Genomic DNA, 22,307 nt, shown 5'->3' on the forward strand with positions numbered 1-22,307 from the left:
AATTCCATTCCCACCGAGCAGGAATGCTCAACGGCCCGCAGTGGAATGATCTGATAAGAGCCGAGGAGCATTCCATGCTTGTGCGGTCAACAATAGGGAGGTCAGCTGGAGGCCATTCTTTGTGCGGCTGAAAGGATGGATGGATGGATGGATGGATGGATGGATGGATGGATGGATGGATGGATGGATGGATGGATGGATGGATGGATGGATGGATGGATGGATGGATGGATGACCGTCTCTCGTCGTAACGTCCTCACCGACGGTGGCCACGCCTTTCAGAAGTGACCCTCCTCCAGCTGCCTTCTGAACATTCCCGTACATTTGGAAGTGCTTGCATTAAGGGAGAGAGAACATGACTGCAGCCAAAAGCTTTCGTGTGGGCTTTTAAGAGCTGCGGCTTGAAGCATATTCAATGAAGACGCAAGCCGTCAAGCCGCCAGCTTCCCCCTCTGAGGCCTTGTGTGCATAAATATAAAGAGCTTCCTTCCAATATAAAATGTGGATGGTGATGTCATACCTCAGCTTATATATTAGCTCCCCTGATCTTCATCATATACGTACCTTATGAAAACATCTGGGAAAGCCTCGTGGCCTGAGAGCATATTGGGCTCCGTTTGGCCCTTATTTAGATAAAGAACATGGAATGGACTGATTTAAATCTTGAACATACGTATGCAGTCTGATTGTGGACACTGTGCAATCATGTCCATATTTACAAGCAGTATTGTGAGTGTTTAAATGATTTCATCATCCAGACTGATACATATTGATTTGCATTCATTGCTCAGTTGTGACAGCAGAATGCCAATACAGTCTATGATTATTGACAATTCATTATTTGAATGGCTATTATTGCTATCTTTTTCCCCTGTGAGCTGGACTAATATCTCAGCAAAGGAGACGTGCTCACTAACAGATTTATGAACAATATTTCTGAGAAATACGAAATAGACCCTTTGTTAGTTCTGGAAAAATGTTGCCAAAAACAAATACGTACGTTGTCATTCTATTTTTGTTTATATGGACAAGCAAGAGTTACGTATCCATGTCATGGACCTTTAAAGATTGACATTGTTTTCACCAGCTTTTAAGAATTCTTTATCATCTCTGCTCCAAAATGCCAGATTGTTTTCAAATCGCATCCAATTTGGCAACAGCTGAAAGACTTGCCCCATCTTGGAGTGAGATACCATGAGCTCCCAAATTCCCGCTTGCTGCTACTTGAGTGGATGTACAGATAGCATTCTACTATCTTATCTAAAATACCACAACCAGCCAGTGAATATGTCATCCCTGGACTGGGTCACTCACACACACAGAATCAATTCTTTTGGTTTATTCTGTGAAAGTAAATGTCTTCTGAGAGACTCATATAGTTGCAAGACAAGCAAGCAGTCTGGTTTAAAGTACCCAGAAGCAATATTTGGTATCAATTAAAGTCACCTGGCTTTTAGAATTGGATCTGTATATTATCCGCACCTACCCGAACCCGGATGGATATACAGAAGAGAATTGATCGAGAGATCATTTATAGTTGGTGTTATTCCTCCTTCACACCAATAGGTGACGGTAATGTGACTTAAATGGCATTTGCTAATCAAAACCAAACGAAGAAGAATTTGTCGGACGGTTTTCGAGACGACAGCACTATCTTGCGGCCAACATGTGTAGCGCCCTTGTTTACACTCAACATGGCCGCTCCGCTCCGGACAATCATTCCGTTTGTTGACTTTTGTTTTCGATCCGAAGGAGTTCAGGAAGTCGAAGGAGTTCAGGTACTTTTTTAAAAAGAGAAACCACCTTGCATGAGTGCTTCGTTGTCATTACGTATGTCACAAGTAGGAAATCAAATGAAGAGTGCATCGAACCAGAAGTGTAAAGCCTGAAATGAAAGAGCAGTAAAAAGAGCGTGCGTGGCATGTACAGCACGTCAACATGAGTGTTCCGTTTGTACACAATACAAGCTAGTATGTTCGGGAGTATCATCCAGGGATCGGCACCACACCCAAAAATATTCCGAAGGTTCTGTCCGTGTGAAGTACATTAGTGCAACTAGCTGATTTGCATTGTACATATAGCAATTGTTGTTCATAATCCATTGAAAATATGTCAGTTCAAAATCATGCAGTTATGCAAATATGGAACTGGCACATTGAAAAACTGCTCACAAATCCTAACCTTCTATGACATACATATTGACACGCCTCGGTTACCCTAACAGGTGCGATGTCATCGCCAAAGTTCTCAACAGGTTCCTTGAAAGCAGCTCTGGGCAAACAGCACGACAGGAGTTCACCAGGACCTGAAAAAATATTCTCACTCTGCACTTTGAGTTGAAGTCCTTCTAACACTGAATGGCAGAAGACTCGAGTGGTGCTCCTTCAGAGCAAGAGGCCTCCTGCTCTTCCTTGGCCGGAGATAATCGCACAGATGACGCTACAGCCGCTTTGAGGTCCAAATGCGTTGAGCTGCTCATCTCCGCTCTCAGCCCTGACCACTCGGAGCTGGCTGCGCAGGTGGAGCGGCACATCCACCGCATCCACGCCCGCAATCCGCTCAAATACAAAGCCTGCGTGAGAAGCAAAGTAGCCAACTTGAAGAACCCGAAAAACAGCCATCTGCACATGGGCCTGATGAGCGGCTCCCTGACGCCCGAGGGCTTGGCCCGCATGTCGGCGGAGGAGATGGCCTGCGCCGAGCTCCGGCGATTGAGGGAGGAGTACTCGTCTGGTGGGGTTAGCGAGCGGCAGCTTCCTCACGGGGTGGAAGGGACGGAGACGCGGCGGCTCCGCTGCCAGCGCTGCGGCGGCTCCGACTGCAGGGTGACGCAGGTGAACCGCGGGACGCTCTTCCTGCCGGCGTGGGTGCGGCGGGCAGGCCCCGATGACCAGGCCATGACCTTTGTGACTTGCCGCACTTGTGGACAGCAGTGGTACCACAGCGGCTGGCTCTGCCTCTGATCTTTGCTTGCTATTCACCCTGTGGCCATGTGAAGGAAGCCCTTTTTGTGATTAAGGACTATATATGAAGAAAGAAAGAAAGAAAGAGAAAAAAACAACAACTTTTTTTTATACTTGAGCGAACTTCTCGTACAGTTTTGAACTGTTGTCGTCATTGTTTGTGTGGCAAGTCACATTGTTCTCAATATTGATAAGCAGTTTTAAATCGCTTTTAGGATGTGGCCTCAGTTGTTGTGAGTGGCCTTTGACCTCTTGGCTGATATGATGGAAAATGGATGGAAATTGGAATCATGTATTTTATTGCATGTTTTGGAAAAAAAAAAATTGGGGGGAGAAAACCCACACAGCACAACTTGATTCAAACCTGGACCCTCGGAACTGTGAAACAAATGTGCTAGCCGCTAGTGTACCGTGCTGCCTGACGGGCACAAATATTTGAAAATGTTTTGAATAACTAAAACCCTGGCTGCATCACCAGAGCGTCTCATGTGATCAGGCATGTGAAGCTCATAAGAAATGCTTGACATGTGAATCTTTCAACGTGAAACAGCCTGAGGTCCAGTCAACGCACACGCACGCACACACACACTAGGGATCTATTGCTAATTACAGAAATGAGCATCTTTTTTACTAATTTTACTTTTATGTGTATAACATGGCATTCTGTTTTTTTTTTTATTATTACCTTTCAAAACAATTGAGCTTCTTCAAACCAGTAGGCCTGAGCATCCCCACGTCAAGCAGTGTAATCTTGAAGATAACACTTCCAGATTGTGAGGCCGGTGGAATCTGGTCAGTGTCCATTCTGCTATTTTGGGAACTGTTGATAAAACGAATTTCACCCTACTGAAGTCAAGTTTCAGTGCCGCCGCATATGTGAATCCTTGTATAAAATCTGGATTCCTGAGAGTGTAAAAGATTTGAACACCTTACTGTTCTTGATTTTCATCTTTTTATATTTTTGGTTTTAATGATCTTTTCTTTAGCTTAACTTGGTTGTACTCAAACAAAAAAGTCATGAAAATGAGAAATGCATGAATTATTCCATCTCTGATTGAATGGATTTTTTCTCCACAGTAAATGCGCATGTGAGATTCACACAAAGGTTCTCTTTTCCTCCCCATTGGCTCAAACAATAAAGTGTGGCAGCTTGCACATGACCGGGTGGAGGGAGGGAGGGAGGCGTGACTGAGACACGGAGGTTGCCTCATGTGAGTTGGGACAGAGGCAGGCGTCCATTGCCATGTTGCCGCCGCCGCCGCCTTTCTGCGTCAACTCCCCGGCCGGTTGAATGAATGGAAGGACATTTTTTTACTGACAGGTCACAGAGAAAGTCAAAGTACAAGGTAGGTCTTAACCTTTATCGGACAGGCAAAACATTAGCGCTTATTATCAAAACGATGTACAACACTAATAGTTCTTATTTTTGCTTTAGTTCCTGTATTTTACTCCATCCTTTGTGCAGTGTATCAATTTACTAGCCGGAAGCTTTCAGATTATTTTCTTTAGAAAATTCAGAATTCTTCGTTGTACTCAAACATTGATTTTTGTAATCCCGACAGCATTTTGTCAACGAAAAAGTGTTTGTTTTTTGCTGCGCAAAAAGAAAGGCACGGGATAGCCTGTCTGTCGCGCACGCATGTGACGGCTTTCAATTTGCTCATTCTCAGCAGTAGACTATCTGATTCCATTCGAGTTAGCTTAGTTCTTACTCTTTGATGATGCACGCACGCACGCACATACGAACATGTGATCCCAAAAAATCCCATCACTTGAACTTTTCAATACACTCCGCACTCAAGCTCTCCTCACAAATAGTTCAAAACAGCACGTAACCAAATTGGATGAATACTTAATCATGAATCGCTTCATACGGAGATCCATCACAAACTATGAAAAACGATGGTGCACTTTGCTAATGTTGTGATCTTTTGCATCAACAGTGGACGTCAACGCCTGGACTTTGAAAAGGGGCCACGCTCAAGCCATGACCTCCAAGTCGCCTTTGTTCAAGGTGATTCTCCTGGGCGACGGCGGCGTGGGAAAGTCCTCCCTCATGAACCGCTTCGTTAGCAACAAATTCGATTCGCACCTCTTCCACACCATCGGCGTGGAGTTCCTCAACAAGGAGCTGGAGGTGGACGGCCAAAGTATCACCTTGCAGATCTGGGACACGGCGGGCCAGGAGCGCTTCCGGAGCCTGCGCACCCCCTTCTACCGCGGCTCCGACTGCTGCCTGCTCACATTCAGTGTGGACGACGCGCAAAGTCTTGCCAACTTGGACAACTGGAAGAAAGAGTTCACCTACTACGCCGACCTCAAGGAGCCCAACATGTTCCCCTTCGTCGTGCTGGGCAACAAACTGGACGTGGACGAGCGCCAGGTGTCCGGGGAGGACGCGCAGCGGTGGTGCCGTGACCACGGAGGACTGCCTTACTTTGAGACCAGCGCCAAGGATTCCACCAATGTGGCATCAGCTTTTGAAGAAGCCATCCGTCTGATCCTCACGCGGGACGATCGCGCGGGCCACCTCATCCACACCAACACGGTGGACTTGAGGAGGAAGAGCGTCACCGACTCCAGCTGCTGCTGAAGCGCTCCCACTTTTGTTCCTCTTTGTGTGACCTATTTTCGCTCCATGTACATCACCTGCTTGCTTTAAATTGCACTCTAAATACAGCTTCGTTCTCGACCACCATTGTCCCGTCGCAGTTTGATTTGATAACTTGTGATATGCTTCAAAAGCTGTCTTGTACGTTTCTACAAAGTACTGCCCCCTAGGGTTCAGACTGAGACACTACTTCAGTGAAATCCCTTGTTACAGGCGACATCTACTGAACGTCAACAATGTGACAAAAACATGCTGTTGAAGTTGAACATTTCAACAATCACAAATTGATACTCTAAAAAGTGTTATGCTAGACTTAAACATACACCATGTTCAAGAAAAGTTTGTTTTTTGTGTGTTTGAACAATATATTCTATTTTAATATTCCATATTAAAGAACATTTTTATCACAAAGGTCAGCCAAGTATCTATAATTGTACTTGAGTGTAGCGTGTGACTATTTCAAGAAGTAGTAAGTTGTTAGAAGAGTATTAATACTTGGAAATGTCCACCAGATGGCGCTCGAGTCACATCACAACTGGCATGTGACGTCACGCACGTGGAAGGAAACGGCATGGGTTGTTTCATTTCCAAGGAAGGTGAGTTCGAAAGGTTGCTCACTGGCTGGATTTGGAATCTCTAACTGTTTCTCTACTCCAAAATCACGATATTTTTCATTCCACAATTTTCTGATTTTCAAGTGATCATGAGCCTTTTCTTCTCGTGATTTTTGCTCATGAACTTTGAAGTACGGGTTTTCATGTTTACCCTCAAAGTACAAACACCATGCATGATCGCTTCATTGAAGACCAAATGGTCCATTTACAGTGCTGAATGCGAGTCACTTCACAAAAAGCAACTGTGAACAATTATCCCCAAAAATGTAAGCTCTGTCATGACAGTTTGTTTGTAGTCAATATAGACCTTGTGTTTGTGAAACAAGCAAAGAAGACCGCACTAGCTTAATGCTAATACCGCACGAGCTTAATGCCAATACGGCACTAGCCTAATGCGAATGGAAAATACACTGCCTTCAAAATACAGTACATAATATAAATTACAAAATTATAAGCTTGCCTTTGTGATGTATAACTATTATAAACGTTTACCACAAAAATTGAGCTTCCCTTTAAACACATTTAAGTATTAATTGAAGGGTGTGTTTTGAATGACAATTAAATGAAGTTCTACTCGTATCTGTACTGTAATGTAAATGCTTGTCCATATGTGCTCTTCAGTTGACAGACCACCAGTCCAGGGTTTATTTGAGGGTACCCATGACCATCACATCGATTCATTTGTCAGGTAAGCTGTCAAATTAATATAAACCACTTTAAAAAAAAAAAAAAAAAACCTGTATGAATGCATATGGAAAGAAGTCATGTGATTTCATGTCCCGTTTTGATGTGTGTAAAATCCAACTCCTGATTTAATGCAAGGGTGTGATTAAATGTCCAATTTGCATAACACATTCATTTGAAAGAATATTAAAGGAAAGTCAAGAAAGAGGCAGGAGACAACAGTGACACGATAATAAAAATACCGGTTTTACTAGAGAAGGTTACAAAAATCATCACTGTATAGCAGTCATAAAACTATTCCCAACTTAAAATAAAAAGCATAAGGAAACACCTACATAGACTACATTGCCATCAAAGTACAATGGATATTTTTTGGGGTTTTGTTTTGGTTTTTTAGAAAATGGGCGGGGGGGGTAGAGGAAGTGGGTGAAAACACCGCCTACCAAAGTTGTCATACAATTTACTACACATCACCTGAAAAAAACTGCAAAGACACAGTCAGGTCTCCTTCATGCAAATAATAAGGAAACTACAACACCCTGACATGAATTGTCTGATAGGAAATTTAAATTTGACTTTACATCCACCTGGCGGCAGAGGAGATATATTTATCAAACATAGCACACATGGCAATAAAGTCCTTTTTTTTTTTTTTTTTTTTAAATACAGAATAGACAGCTGCACACTTGGACAATACTGACATGCTTCATTTCATCAAATAGTATTTTTCCTTTTTTTTTTTAGGGTTGACTAAGTAGTGATCAATTATACAGTATAGTTTATGATTACGAAACAATATCAGATTATAAAATGAATGTATGAAAATTCCTGACTTGTTTTGTTCAGTGTGTAAACATCCAGAAACAGTCTGTGGCTCATCTGAGAGGCTTAAAAAAAAAAAAAACACTCAGCGGCACTGACGAGTCACTCTTTTGGCTGGTCATCAAAAACATTACAAATAAAATAAAAATGAGAAATATAATCAATACAGAATAACGAGAAGAACTCAAAAGCGATTAAATGAATTATTTCACATTTTCAATGTTTCTATCACAAGAAGCTCAATCCATTGTGTTATGACTGCACTGTGTCCCTCACACAACAAAATGATCAAAGGTGTAATATTACAGTTTTAATATCAAATGCTGATCTAGCATTGGAGTGCTAAACACACAAAAGGAAAATACATGTTTGGAAATAAATAAATAACATGGACAAAAAAACTGATTGCGTTCTTGTTTAAATTGTTTTAAATCTACCAATTGAAATCTTTTGGGATGATTCGAGTATTTACAATTGGGACTTTTTCTCGAAAAGAAGTAAAATATGTGGGGGGGGGGTTAAGCAAGGGCTTTAGATCAGTTATTCCCAACCAGTGTGCCACAGGACACTATTAAATTTTTGATTTTATTTACCACAGATTAGCTATGCCAGTATTTTATAGTTACAAGCAGAGCATTTAATTGTCCCCCCCCCCCCCCCCCACTAAAAGACAGAACATCTATGATTAACTTTAATTTTCATTTTTGAAAGGGACATTTTTTTGCTTGAAAAAATATCATTTTTCTCATTTAAAACGTGTGTCTGGTTGGGAAAAGCTGCTGAAGACCGTTTTAAGACAGGAATCGCAAACATTTTGAAACCCCAGGTGCTGCAAAAATAATTATTAGGCAATTACAACCTTTAACTTTGGTCTGAATGATTGAGTATTAACATCTCTTAGTCATTAAACTGAAACTGAGGTAAGCGTTTTCCAATATGCCAAATCACATATGCCTTAAAATTACTTGACTTGCTAAGGGATAGTCTGTATTTTTTTTTCAGTTTTTACAGTAACAATATTTTGAGCATCAACAATAGTTAGTGATGTATAGAAGTAAAGTGAGAAAAAAAAAAGAAAACACCAAAAACATAAGAATGATCTTAAGAGTCCCTGGCATTTTCCGAAGGTATTAAAAAACGACAACATTCGCACACATTCACACAATATGTTCATATATATATATATATATATGGATATATATATATATGCATATAAAACATCAAAAAAAGAGAGGATGTTGTTGCTGTCTGACTTGCGCGTGGCGGGCGCCCACAGTCAACAATGTTTATTTAGTCAACGGGGGGGGGGCTGTGCATGGAGAGGCTGCGCTGGCTCAGGGGTAGGCAAGGACGCCATCCGGCCCACTCGGACGAGCCGCGGCCCGACAGCCGGGTGACTCTTGGTAAACCCACCGACTGTATACGAGCTCCAGCCTGATGGACCAGCTCGCCCATTCAGAAGCCGATTTTTTTGGGAGGGGCTGCCCTTCCTCCTGACCCTCAATCCCGTTCCCTTCTGGTGGGAAAACACGCCCACTCTATCCAACATGGCGGAAGGGAAGAGCAGAGAGACTCAGGAGATGGCGGGACTCTTGACTATAACTAGGGTGTTTTTTTTGTTGTTTTGTCTTAAAAATTGTAAAACATTTTTTATGAAGGAGCCAGATGGGGTACTAAGTGTGGCAGTTGAAAGTGTGAGCGGAGGAAATGGGCGGCGCTCTATGAAGAGGGAGTGGCTCATCCTTATGAGTAGGAGGACGAGTTCTGGCCCTCCTTGGAGCGCGCCTCTGCCTCCAGGTCTTGGTCGTCCTTAGTCTTGATGTCTTGGTAGTCGTGCGTGGAGACGACGCTCTTCAGATAAGCCCAGTTGGCTGACAAGATCATCAAGTAGTGAATCTGTGGAAAGACGAGAACATTTTGGCGTGGATTTGAACCCAATTGAATTAAATGCAATATGAGCTGACCCCCAGTTATGGTTGGCAGACTTCTTTGTGATCAACTGAAATAGCTGGGTCAACACTGGCCAATTATTCCAAAGAATGTTGCGTAGGAAGCATCGCTTTGAATGACGACGAACCAAACGTGCCCTCATCTGAGCTCAAAACAGAAACAGTGACCCTTTGCGCACACAGATCTGGGGAGTATTTGATCCCGTGGCTTTACGCTCTGAGCGAGAGGGTTGCTATGGAAACAGATGACTGCACCATGGCAACGTGCATATTAAGAGACCAAGAGAGGCTCACCAGTGCTATAACAGTCGCTCCAGCACCGGCAAATGCCACAATGTAGAGGTGGTAGGACAGGTAGAACTACAATCCAGAACAGATTTCAGGTTAGTGGAGATGAAAAAATCCAAATGAGAGCAAATGTCCCGCTTGACAACGTCTCACCTCACTGGTGTTACAGATGTCTCCCAGGGTGGCACCGCAAGCTTTTCCCGGTGTTGCGTTCCAGGGAATGATACCTGTGGGATCAAAGCCTTGAGTCAGGCACACGTGGCTTGTGTTTCCTTTTATTTGCTAATCAAAAAAAAATATATACGTATATAGTATATATATATTAGGCCGATTGAAATCCAGTGGGAATGTAATTATGCAGCCATTGAAGAGCATGGCTGCCTATGATGCCAATGTGATCCTTGTCCTGCTCGGGAGGCCAGCCAGCTGTGCAGGTCACATACAGTACACTGGGCCTTCAAAACACACAGCGGGCGGGATAAAGCCGGCCGGAGTGGATTTGCAACTAAATCCAGTCAGGATTTCCATCATCACAATGTAGTTTTCATACCTATTGAAAGGAAGCTGAAACTGTTTCCATCCGTCCGAATGGAATTATCTGAATGTATTCCTTTCTGTTATTTCAGGCTTGACATTTGTAGTGTAATTACAAAATGTGTTGTTGGTGTTAAGTTGACCAAAGGGTGTTGGTGCCACCTACCATACTGCCTGACATCCACACAGATGGAGTCGGGCGAGGTGATGTTGGAGTCCGGGGACCTCATGGCGGCACAGGTGTTCCACATGTTGAAAAAGAGGAACACCGGGATGGCTGTGAAGCCAAAGATAGTGAGGAAGGCTAGGGCGAGGATGTAGGTCAGGAACATGAACTGGAAAGACCAGAGAGATTGGTTTTCATGGTTTTCATGGTTAATGAAGTTTTTCAAAATGTGCAGGTTGCTACATATGTCATTTGCTAGTCCCACTTGGCTTGCTCTCAAGAGGGCAGAAAATGCTACCGCTAATGTGGTCAAGCTAGCTGGCTCTGTGAGGCGAATAAGGATATATTAAATATCATCCAATTGGCATTACAGGTGATCCAGCTGCTAGGAATAGTGACATTTTGCATATACTCAATGCCCAAAAATGGTTTGTAAGATTTTGAAAAAGCACCTAAAACAGAGCCGAAAGCATCAACACCATACTTTGAGCTCATGGACCCATGGTTACATCAATCACTGTATCAGTAGCTTGACTATTCAATACAAACAAAGCACTGAGCGAGTGGAGCGAAGAGAAAAATCACTCAAAGCGTTGCCGGACATTTGGCGAACATTTGCCACCTTGAACGAACCCCGGTAAACTCCGACGTGAACGCAACATTGGCTGCCTTTGAAAACACTCGCAATTGTTTACCGCTCAGCGGGCTAACAAATTGGACATCTGCAGCAATCAGAGTCATCAAGCTCGAAAGAACAAACAGTGCCCATTGTATCCCCCGAGGGCTCGAGTGTGCACGAGTGTATACGTATCTATCCACACTTTGAGCGTGTGCGAGACGTACAAAGGCGGTGATGCAACGTCCGCACACGGTGGTCTTGAAGTCACTCTGCAACTCCTTCTTGATGGCGCTCGTGGTGTAGAAGCCCTCAGCCAGCAGGACGATGGCGTAGACAAAGAAGAACGAGGCGATGCCGTAGATGATGTACTGAAAGATCTGAATGCTGGCCACATGGAAAGATAAGAAAGAAAGGCTTCAAGTAGAGCAAAGGTGGATTTCTTCAAAGCGCTGAGGGAGGGCCGCAACTTACACCGTGGTAAGGGTGCCGTGGTCGCTGCTGATCCTGGAGAAGTGGTTCTCCAGCATAGTCAGGGTGCCGGTCAGGGCTACGTGGCCGCAGCCGCAGAAAAGGGCCACGCCGGAGAAGCAGAGGATGGTGGCCACCAGGGAGGCGTAGGGGACCCCACCCAGACATTTGATGCAGCACTCAAAGCATCCTGTAGGAGGCAGCCGTGCAGGGTTCAAATCAGATGTGGTGGGAATCATCGCAGTCGTTTGGCCCATTTTGAGTTGTTATTGCTCGGAACTTGTTTACTGTCAAATTGCACAATGATTGATCAAATTACGCATACAAGTATTTAAAACAAGATTCGAGATGTTTGTCATTGTCAACGTAAAAAGCAAACACAGTGAGCATTGAGCAATGGCTTTGATTTTTTGTTTTACTTCCTGCGCTTAGACAAATATTCGACAATAACAATTCTGAAGGAAAACATGGGGTAGGGGCAATGTACATAAAAATTCAAAAATGTATTTTAACACTAGTAATAGTCTAGTACAATGTAGAAATAAGCATGGTGTAAACATTCCAAGTCTGCTAGCTTCAAATCCCATAGACAAATAGCAACTTTGCGGCAAATGTCTTTAGTGACAGTTGAACACAAATGGCGCGGCAACACGGAAAGACAGACAATGTAACATACAAGTATATTGCTTATCCTCTTTAAAAACAATTAATATTACTGCAGGCCGCTGAAACGGATGAATCTTTTTCTTCAGATTTAATGCTAGCGGCAGCAGCTCATTGTACAAACACGCTCACCCCCCCCCCCCCACCCCACCCTTTTGTCATGGAAGAAACATCTCCATCTTTCCCCCCCCCCCCTTATGACCAGATGGTATGAATAAGTCATTCCCCAGTGATAAATAAATAATTGTAAAGCAGAGGAGCTGTTTTTCTAGGGCAGCATTGAGTGTTCTCCTTCTGAAATGCTCCACAATCATCACGCAGCTTCCTCCGTGTGCGAACATCAACAGTCAAAAGAATCAAGAGCAACAAAGAAGGGGGGGCTACTCTTACATAACTTGTTAAAAATAGATTCGCCAACAAAGCTGGAAGTTTTGTCAGGCAGGAAAGATAGGATGAAAGAAAAATGTCTTTTGTGCTGTTTCTATGGCGACCTGCTCCATTTGGCAACCCCAAAGCATCAGTAGTTTTTTGCACGTTTGAGAGTTTGCTGAATTTCAGCATCCAAGGAAAAAACAAATGAGATTAATGTGTCCATATGTTTTATAATCCACCAAAAATATTGTATTTTTTACGGCATACGACCATTAACCCCCCCGCCCCCCAAAAAATCAGCTTTTCTCAAATTGTATAGCTTGTAAAAGTTACGTTTTGAAAAACAGTCAAATGTTTTGACTGTAATTCAAATCTTTCTTAGAAAGTAAAGGTTAAGAGACTAAAATCTTTGACAATTTTATTCGCTATGTATTTTTTCAAATTCATCGACGATTAATCAAGTATGGGAATTTGATTCTGCCAAATATTGGAATTGGCCTCGATAAATAAATAAATAAATAATGTAAGCCATATCGGTCGGACCCTTCTAATGAGCGCATACGAACATAGGCGGTCTTTGACAATATACGAGACAATATGCACCTGCACCATGTCAGAAATGAGATGTTCTTTGCTCAGGAAGTCTGACACCTCAAAGAGAAACACTCGCTTGATGATCCATGACAGATAATCCAGTGAGAGCACGAGATTCACTTTCACACGAACCGAAGCTAAAAGCCCCCTGTCGGCTTTCATCACCGATCCCATCCCAGGTCATCCGCACAATTAAAATTCCTCGTGCACACATTGCCATCATCTTAGGCAGAGATTAGTTTGCGGCACACCTCAAATAAATGGACATGCTGCAAAACCACAGAAAGGGCATGATTTGATTTTCAACTGAAAACTCTCCTTTGAGAGTTTTCTATCGACCCGGCAGAGCAAGCCGTTTGACTCTCCCGTGGGACGCTATTGATGGCTTTAAAAGAGCAAATTGATTTTTGCCTTGACTTCACTTCATCGAGCCTATTGGGCAAACAAATCCTGATTTGGATATGCACGAGATTGACTGTATGTATTATTCATGGGGAAAGAATGAAAAATGGATGAAAAGGTCTCAGAATGATGGATTTACTACAACAAAAGTTTGTCTATGCCAGCGACAGATCGAGTAGCAAAATGTAATGAATGGCAAATTTAAGAATCAACTGCTAAGACGGTCGCTCGATGAAAATAGAAGAAGAACCACCGAACAAAATGCCCAAAAATGATTTGCTGGGCTCACGTAATCAATCTACTGCCGATAGTTGGGGGTCGAGGGAATTTCTATGCTCGTTACGACGTGGCGGTTAGCTAGCAAACCGCCTTCGGCAGCCTACTTTTCCACCTACGCACGTTGCGGAGTCGCATCGAAGTCAATAATCAGCAACTCCTTGCTGGCGAATAAGCTCCATTGCTGACACTTGTCACAAAGAGATCATGAGAAAAGATGGAGAAGCCTTGCTAATTGCTAAGCTAACCTAAGACGAGCACAACTAACACCAGAATCGAGTGCGCTGCAAATAATACTGTGATTGGCTAGCGCCTGCTTGACTTCAGCAGGAAGGTTTTTTCTGATGTCATGGTGCTTAGGATGCTGGGGCGATGGCCAACATATGCGATAAACCCCGTCATTCGCTGCTAGATTAAATCTGGGAGTTAAGACGCTCCACTCCAAAGTATGCTGCTCGTGATGAAGATTCTGCATTGCATAACGGGGGAAGAAGTTTGTTGCATAATTGATCTCAATCCCATTAATGTTAATGAAGAAGTGGGCTGGTGAGAAGGTGGAGTGAAAAAGGTTGAATGGCTCCAACTAAAACAACTCTCTCACCAATGGGACGGGTCGCTACATTGGTCTGGAGTGTTGCGTACTGACATTCCAGCAATATTAAGAAAATAAAACAGCGCGTCGGGATATTTCCTTTTCTCTACTTTTGACTACTTTCAAAAAACACTTGAAAACAAGTGGCAACTTTGAACTTATGCTGAGATGCTTTGTCTCCCAGCCCCCAAAGGCTTTACAGCAAAAACTCCATTGGTTCTTTTAAACACACTGGCGCTATCTGGTCCAGGCATGAAAGTGCTTTTAAAAGCTCGCTAATAGGAAAGAGACAGGCCGGCGTGGCCGGGCCTAATGGAAATCAATGGACTATTCATTAGAAGTGAATTGAGGTGACGCTCTGAGGTCAGCCCGTTGCTCCTGCGTTCCACCTCGCTGCCTCCTGACACCACGCTATCCGCCCTGCCTCTGCCCGCGCGCGGCGTGTGAAATATGAGCGCCGGCTCACGCTGCATTTACACTGACTTGCTGGCTCAGACAATATGTGACTACGCCAGTGTCAGGTCACTGCGTCGTATATCGTTCTTCGGGGGGGTGGGGTTCGGGTTATTCTTATCCCAGAAGTGACATTTTCTATCACGGGTGCATCGACCAAAATTGTTACGATGCGTCAGGATTGTAAGATTGCTGAAATAAACGTGAAAATCACAGATACATAGACGACGTAAACACGGGCGACCATTTGGAACGATACGGCCCTCTCTCGTCAGTAAAAACGTCTCAGCTCTTCGCGCACGATAAAGAATATAGGACTGTGTACGCTTCTAATGAATTTCCAAATGTGTAGCTGCCTCAGTTGTGTTCAAATATCAGCTTCCTAAAAGGTTCTGTGCATGTGCTTGCCATTAAGCTAGCGGAATAAAGGCTAAGCTATCTCTGTTATGAATTCACAACTTGTAATTCTCCTATTGTGTTTAGTTTGACAGCTAACTTCAAATGAACCTTGAAAAGCTTGAAGCCTCTATTGTTCAGTTGACATTCGTAAGAGAAGATGTAGAAAATGGGTGGAAGGATGTTTTGGCTAATATGTACAATATACGTAACTTGGTGTCCAACTGGTTTCCCGTGCTCTGTGTAAGAAGAGCACCTCTTTCCCTTGGGGCTGCCAATTAGTTGCCATGGCAACTTGTCACAAACGCTGTTCAGTAGTACATAGCTCTCTCTTATTTGCTCTCTATTTCTCTTTCTTTTTTTCCATTCACTCAATCATGCATATTTGAAGAAGTATATTCAAGGAGCGTTTTATTCTCGCTCATAGTGTGCAGCGCTGCGTGGAAACACGTGATATTCGTGTCTTTTGCTCTCCTCTTTGAAAATCATGCCGTCGGGTAGGCTCAAGCGGAGTGGACGATATTAGCTTTAGTTTCCTCCACCAAAATTCAAAATGGCCCCTCTGGCCACAAGTTGCGCTCGCCGCGCCAACCAAGCGAGCGGCTCGGAAATTACGCAACCAACTTGGCTGATGTGGCGCTCTCTCTGAGATGCTGAAGAAGTCGGTCGGTGGCAGCCATGTGAGGGCAATTCACAGATTTGCCGAATAACTACGTGTGAAATATATGAGATTCCACGGAGCTGGCTAATTAACGACCAACAGTAGACGCCGTCGGACGTCGCTGACGAGGGGATTCAGAATGGGCGGGTGATGGAGGAAGGCCAGACGGATAAGGCTGACGTCAGTCGAGAGCGAGGCCCGCTGTGGCAACCTGTCCGTCACGCTGCTATTCCGATCTCACTGCACACTGGCACCAAGCAGGGCCCGATATTACTGCTGTACATCCATTATGCGTACGTGGAGGCGGATTCAAATGTGGCCACAAAGCTGAGCTTGTACTACACGGCAGATAAATGAGGCGAATGTGAGCACAATGCGGTGCCCCACACTCAATGAAGGAAGGCATGTAAAAATAGAGCCTTTTAACCACCCCTGGTCATTGGCACGGAAACAAATGAAAGCACAACGCTCATACACAGACGCACGCGCGCATCTCCAGATGGAGGCTGACAGCACGCTGTGGGCAAATGACTTCAAATGAGGTACGCACGAGACGGAGCCGACCGACCCTTTCCTTGTGGGACGGCTTTCCACGTGCTTCCGTGACCTCACACCTCGCTCAGGGGAGGGAGGATATAGTAGGTGAAGGTCGCTAGCGTCTATGTATCTGGTAGAACGAGGCCTTTCCAGAGAAATGAGCCAGATTTTCTTTAAAAAAAAAAAAAAAAACGGCGTTTCCCATTTCATTTAATAATTTCATTTTACGCCGCCTATCTGACACTGTCACCTTACGTAGAGTAAAATAAAATAATATAGTGATAAAAGAATCAAATCAAATAACAAGAACACTTTTTCCAGTCGTAGAACAAAGTAGCCACGGCGCTACACCGACAGGAAGTGGATGCAATAGGCCCATCCAAAATTTATGGAACCCCACTTAAGTCCCTCTGGCATTTCATTGATACCTCTTAAAATGTTTCTGTGGTCACTTTTATATATATGTTGTCAATTATTCCTTGACCAAATTCAATTTAAAGTTCGTTTATATCAAGTATGCTTGAGCTGTAAAAAGAAGAGAACCTCTAAAAAAAAGAAACGTCATGATAATAATGTAATGGAACTGTGTTCTTTTCACAGCACTCCCACATATCGCTCAACACCCCGAAGCCCAAGGAGAGGAAAGAAATCTTGGCGTGGTGCCTGGAGGAAAGGGACACCTGAGAGGATTCAGGTACATTTATCACCTCTTTGCCCCTTAAGATGGATCAAAATGTTTTGTGATCACCGTATCAAGCAAACAAATAACAGATACAAAAAAGTCCCAACATTTGGAAAACCGAATCTAGCAGTCGATATCTTAAGCGCGGTCGACGCTCTATTTAATTGGTCACGTCGTCACGCTTAAAGGTTGACAAAAAGCCGGTTTTGAGAGACGACAAAGTTCAAATATCGCAATGAAGTGTGAAGGGATGAATCACAGAAAGGCAAAGCAAATGTCAGCACCTGACAGATGGTCATCAAACCAACTTTGAACTTTTCCTTCACAGCCCTTCTCCCCTATTCTGGCAGTCACAAAGTTCATCTTATCCTCTTCCTGGTGGTCCCAGTCATTTCATAAATTCTTGGCTAAACACAGCATTCTGATGAATATTGCATTTGTGCGCAACCAAATTCATCCATTTTTATCCAACTCAGCCATTTTGCCACTTGCTGTCAACTGTAAATGACATCACGGTCAAATGTTCATATCTTTAATGTTGTAAGCGTTAAAGGAGAAAAGAATATTTGATCATAGGTGGGTTATCAAATTTTATTCCAGCAAATATTGGAATTATTATCAGCCTAAAAAAAAAAACTCATCACGGTCATCCACCCTAAGCCGTACCTGAGCCTCATACCATGCAACCCACCCGTACTCCCATTTGGAGCCAAATCAGCTGGCTCCCGGCAACTCAAGCTTCTTACTCGGGCACTCTCTTCTCTTGGCCCCGACCGTAAATCTTCAGCAGCGTCTTATTGGATGCTATAAGCTCATGGTCACATTCCAGATGTCAAAAGGCGCGCACACAAATGATTACACAAACAGGCCACCCTACAATCTATTTTGGCACTGCAGAGTGGGCGGATTCAGTTGTGCAACGTTTCACCTGGAGCCCACTTGACGTTCACTTGCCTTCAGCGGCCGCCAAAGGACTCACTGGGTTAACTGCTCATTGTCAACACGGCCGCCCTGGTGCTCAACCATTCCCCTTTGGGTCTTCAAGCGGGCTCGCTCATCTGATGTCGCACGATGGGCTAGAGCCGTGCGTGCACGCCTCGGGAGGGAGTGATGTCATTGCTTTTGAAACCAGCAGAATGGAGGGACACCCCCTTCAGCAGCATAGCTGGGAAGAGACCATGCTTGCGTGTCTCAGGTGTGCTAAAATATTCCAAGATGAAAAATGGTGCTCATAAATTTTGGGCTCATGATTTGGACATCCTGGCTGTCAAAACTCGAATGGCTGAAGAAAAGCGTAAAGCAACAGTGATTCCTCGCGTCTCTGCCAGTGACGTGTAGTGATAGGCAGACCATTTCCATGTTTTTCCCACTAGATGGCAGAAATCAAGTACAGCTTTCCAAATGCCATGTTCAAGTGAAGTGAAAAACCATTAGGGAAGAGAAATACAGAATGGGAACAAGGAGTTGGAGGCCTGGACTAACGCCCACTTGCTGGCATGTATAGACTAACCAGGCCACGCCCCTACGGCCGCACGTCTAACGTAACACCGTATTGAAAGTCATTAGACTTTGTAAAATCAGTTCATCGCTTCACAATCTCTTTTATGTTGTTTTGCTTTTTTTGCTGATTAAAAATGCAATGTCAGTGATTGATTCAGTCTGCACCTGAGTGTATGACGGAGAATAAAACAGGACCGTGACACGTTCACGCACGCACGCACGCAGACAGTTTGACGTCATTTACGCGGTGATTCAGCTTCGCGCCTTTTAAGGAAGCTTTTACGCCGAGCCTGAAGAGTGATGCTCGCTCGCTCGTATGTGCCAGATGCCCTCGGAGCGCGCGCGCGCGCGCGCCTCTGCGTCAAGTGCGCGGCGGCAGCCTCTTTCAAGGCACATTGCCCGAGACACACACGGAAGCCCAAAACAATGCTTGCCTCACGACGCTGAGCGATGCCGGTGGACAATGACGAAAGATGAGGAGGAGGAGGAGGAGGTGTCTCTTGTCAAGACAGTCGTGCACGCGCATTGGGCGCAGCGCTATGTCTTCCATTAACATCAAATCTGCACCACGGGCTAGGTGAGAAAGAGAGCCCTCGTTTTGCTTTCCCCCGGGGAGGGAGGGAGGGGTGGGGGAAATAGTAGCGCCGCTCGCTATTGTTTGCAGCGGGAAGCCATTACGTGCGGGTTCAACGTGACTCAGGTTGGCGCAAAAAAACCCAACAAGGCGCAAATAGCAGCGGGGAATGAAGCCAGCCTACCTTTGCTTTCCTGTCCTTCGTCTTGAGTCTCCTCCGCGTTGGAGTCCATGGCCGGCTTTGTTCCATCCATGATTATGGAGCTTTAGGGTCTCCTATAGTGGCACTGGGGGGCTTACAGTATAAGGATGCTTGCTGGATTGTGGAGTGGGGACTTGATGCTCGCGCGTCTCTCTCTCTCTCTCTCTCTCTCTCGCTCGCTCTCTAGCTGTCTCTCTCTGTCTCTCTCACCCCTCCCCTCTCCCCAGCGCTTCTTAACGCTTGCGCACAATTTCTCGCTCTTTCACATGCAAACGCTCTTGTCAGGTTGGATTGTGGTCTCTAAAAGATTTCCTCACCTTTCCGCACCTTTCATTCAACGCAATCCTTTAATTGGGGGGGGGGGGGGGGTTGTTTATGCACAGCGTGAAAGCCAAATGTGCAAGAGCTGTAAATATGCAAACTCATGTGTAGCCATGCGTGAACACACATAAACACACTCAGTCAGTCACTCACACAACACACGCACAACGCATCACTGCCTGCCCCCTCTCCATCTGGTGAGTTGAGACGAAAAATCAGGGAGGGAAGTGAGACGAGCAAATCTTGTGCTTTCAGCGGAGTGTAAATTAGGGCATAGAAAGAGCTTTAGTTTAACTGTGATGAACTGATGTCACAATTGACCAATCAGATCATCCTGTGGTAAACACTTGACACACTTTGTTTACCTGAAAGGATGCTGATGTGGAGGGTGGTCCATAATTCACCCCATTTTCCAATAATAATACAGATATCCCAAAACAATGGGACACCATCTGTCTCGAATCCTCTTACGGTTTTTAGCTCAGTCCCCCACGTGGCCCCGTTTGAGGCAAACAAGTCCAGGGAGCCTCCCCCCCCCCCAGTAATTATCCATATACCTCAAAACATTGACAAGTATCAGAGACCACAATGACATACATGACATTTAGCGGGTGCATTTAGCCACGGGGCTGAAAGCAACACCCACTTGCGTGCCGTGCCATATGTGGCCGACCGAGTCAAAGAGGGTCATCGCTCACAATGACTGTTTGACGCGTGAGCGACCTTGAAACCGGATCTGCAATGTGTTTATCTATTCTCACTGAATGTCTTCCAAGCAAACGCTCAAATATTGACGCGCTTCTATCAGGCCTCATTGCAGTTGCGTGTTCTCGGCGCGCCTGAACGGATTCTATTCCCTCAATGTGCGACCGTAACTATAGCTGCTGGCGTAAGTCATCTCCAGTGATCATCCAATACTGTCAATATAGAACAAGGTGAGATGCAGGTATTGCTATCCCCTGATCTGGAGGGATGAATTTCATCGGCTATTTTTCCTCCCATAATCCCCAGACCCAGATTAAGAACGTGTCCAGAAGATCACATACAGTTCTTCCTGCTGTTGGTTACCGTCACCCGGCTCACACGTCCTCACTAATACTAATGTCGTATTTCGACGAATGGGGGCATACAGAACAAATAATTGTCAAGAAAACGTTTGACTCGACTTCCCCTTTAGACACCAAAATAATCAAAGCAGGTTATGTGTCATGCTAACTCAATGCTAAACGCTCTAGTTAGGCTAACGGAAAGTAGCATAAAAGGGAACAAGAAGTTAGGGACCTTTTCTGCCTTCTCCCACCAGTGCTACCTAGCATGTTGCGTCACACGGTCGTACATTTGATGTGATCACTGGATTCCAAAAGCCCTGTGAGCAAACTTTCAGACCTCTGCGCAACTCTCCGTTTAAAGCGAACGTCCGCTTATCGGCTTTCTTCCCACGTTAACGAGCCACAGAAATGAGAATATTTCAAGGCAACCAGCAGCTCTCTCTTTGAGTTCACGGGAAGGACGCGCAAGAAAACCAGGGCAGCTGTTTTCAGATTGGATCGTCCATAAAAGTGGCGCAACAGTCTGTGGTCTCATCATTCACAGAGAAGCCGTCTGATCTCAGGAAGACATGCTCCGCTGTTGCCATGGAGACACTCCACACTGCGCGTGATCCGCAGTGGTTGGAGCCTCCGAGTGATGCCGTCCGTCCGTGTCACTTGCAGCGCCGGCCGGGAGCCAGAAAGCAAATTTTAAAAAAGGGAGATAAAGAGAAGCTGAGTGAAAGAAATCTTATCAGCAGCACACTTTGGTGGGCCCGAGGGGACGCACGCTGACGATGGCGGGGAAACGGGCGCTTCTGCAAGCTCTGCCTGCACAAGCCGAATGTAAAAGTAAGCCATCCTGCAAAAGGAAGGCTGCCTTCGACAAGGCCTGCAGCAGGCTGCGCGCCTCAGCCGTGGTGTCGAGCACCTCAAGCGTCAAACTGACCTTTTCGGTCGCCTTCCCGGCACAACAATTAAGGCCATCTTGCATCTCGTTTGACTGCGAAGCTTAAGAGCTCAGAGCAAAGGTTGGGCTCACTTTGACCTGCTCAAGTGCTTTGCCTTTGTCCGAGAAAATTTGCAAGATTGAAATTCTGCTGTCTGTCCATGCAAATTGGACACAAACTCACACAGCTACCGGCTCGTATCTCAAAAACGGCTTTAGGAGCTTCAGACTTTTGCACCAGGGACCCCAGAAAAAAGACTGAGTAGGTTTAGCGTATGTACAATTTGAATATTAACACTTTGCTTAAAAATAGAAATCTGAAAACACCTGCTCTTAAAAAAAAAAAAAAAGAGTACATTTAAATGTACTGTGCATATAGACAAAATG

At 44.7% G+C, this 22,307-nt stretch overlaps 3 protein-coding genes across 4 annotated transcripts; 2 read left to right on the forward strand and 1 right to left on the reverse strand.

Moving 5' to 3' along the window:
• The first annotated feature begins 1,523 nt into the window (after positions 1-1,523).
• Positions 1,524-3,870, forward strand: LOC119119755 (transcription elongation factor A N-terminal and central domain-containing protein). Of its 2 annotated transcripts, none has more exons than XM_037246353.1 (2): positions 1,524-1,778; positions 2,225-3,870. In XM_037246353.1, the coding sequence occupies exon 2, from the start codon at positions 2,358-2,360 to the stop codon at positions 2,961-2,963; it is 606 nt and encodes a 201-aa protein (XP_037102248.1). In that variant the 5' UTR covers positions 1,524-1,778; positions 2,225-2,357; the 3' UTR covers positions 2,964-3,870. The 2 variants fall into 2 exon arrangements, with proteins under 2 accessions (XP_037102248.1, XP_037102249.1); XM_037246354.1 differs by having other exon boundaries at positions 2,255-3,870.
• Positions 3,871-4,172: 302 nt separating this feature from the next.
• Positions 4,173-5,593, forward strand: LOC119119754 (ras-related protein Rab-9A-like). Its single transcript, XM_037246352.1, has 2 exons — positions 4,173-4,309; positions 4,907-5,593. Exon 2 carries the CDS (start codon positions 4,951-4,953, stop codon positions 5,554-5,556), a length of 606 nt encoding a protein of 201 aa, XP_037102247.1. The 5' UTR covers positions 4,173-4,309; positions 4,907-4,950; the 3' UTR covers positions 5,557-5,593.
• A 3,102-nt stretch (positions 5,594-8,695) lies between these two features.
• On the reverse strand, positions 8,696-19,827 carry LOC119119738 (neuronal membrane glycoprotein M6-b-like). Its single transcript, XM_037246315.1, has 7 exons — positions 19,605-19,827; positions 11,722-11,908; positions 11,475-11,634; positions 10,632-10,800; positions 10,085-10,158; positions 9,938-10,003; positions 8,696-9,590 (listed from the first exon to the last, which is right to left on the reverse strand). The coding sequence occupies exons 1-7, from the start codon at positions 19,672-19,674 to the stop codon at positions 9,438-9,440; spliced, it is 879 nt and encodes a 292-aa protein (XP_037102210.1). The 5' UTR covers positions 19,675-19,827; the 3' UTR covers positions 8,696-9,437.
• Between the last annotated feature and the right edge of the window lie 2,480 nt (positions 19,828-22,307).

The sequence above is a fragment of the Syngnathus acus genome, chromosome 2 (assembly GCF_901709675.1).
Source record: "Syngnathus acus chromosome 2, fSynAcu1.2, whole genome shotgun sequence".
NCBI classification, from domain to species: domain Eukaryota; kingdom Metazoa; phylum Chordata; class Actinopteri; order Syngnathiformes; family Syngnathidae; genus Syngnathus; species Syngnathus acus.

Coding starts and splice junctions, on each gene's coding strand:
- LOC119119755 (XM_037246353.1), top strand. CDS start 2,358: ATGGCAGAAGACTCGAGTGGTGCTCCTTCAGAGCAAGAGGCCTCCTGC.
- LOC119119754 (XM_037246352.1), top strand. CDS start 4,951: ATGACCTCCAAGTCGCCTTTGTTCAAGGTGATTCTCCTGGGCGACGGC.
- LOC119119738 (XM_037246315.1), bottom strand. CDS start 19,674: ATGGATGGAACAAAGCCGGCCATGGACTCCAACGCGGAGGAGACTCAA. Junction 11,909..19,604: donor CGAAGGACAGGAAAGCAAAG/GTAGGCTGGCTT, acceptor TGCCTCCTACAG/GATGCTTTGAGTGCTGCATC. Junction 9,591..9,937: donor GAGCGACTGTTATAGCACTG/GTGAGCCTCTCT, acceptor GTCTTTCCACAG/ATTCACTACTTGATGATCTT.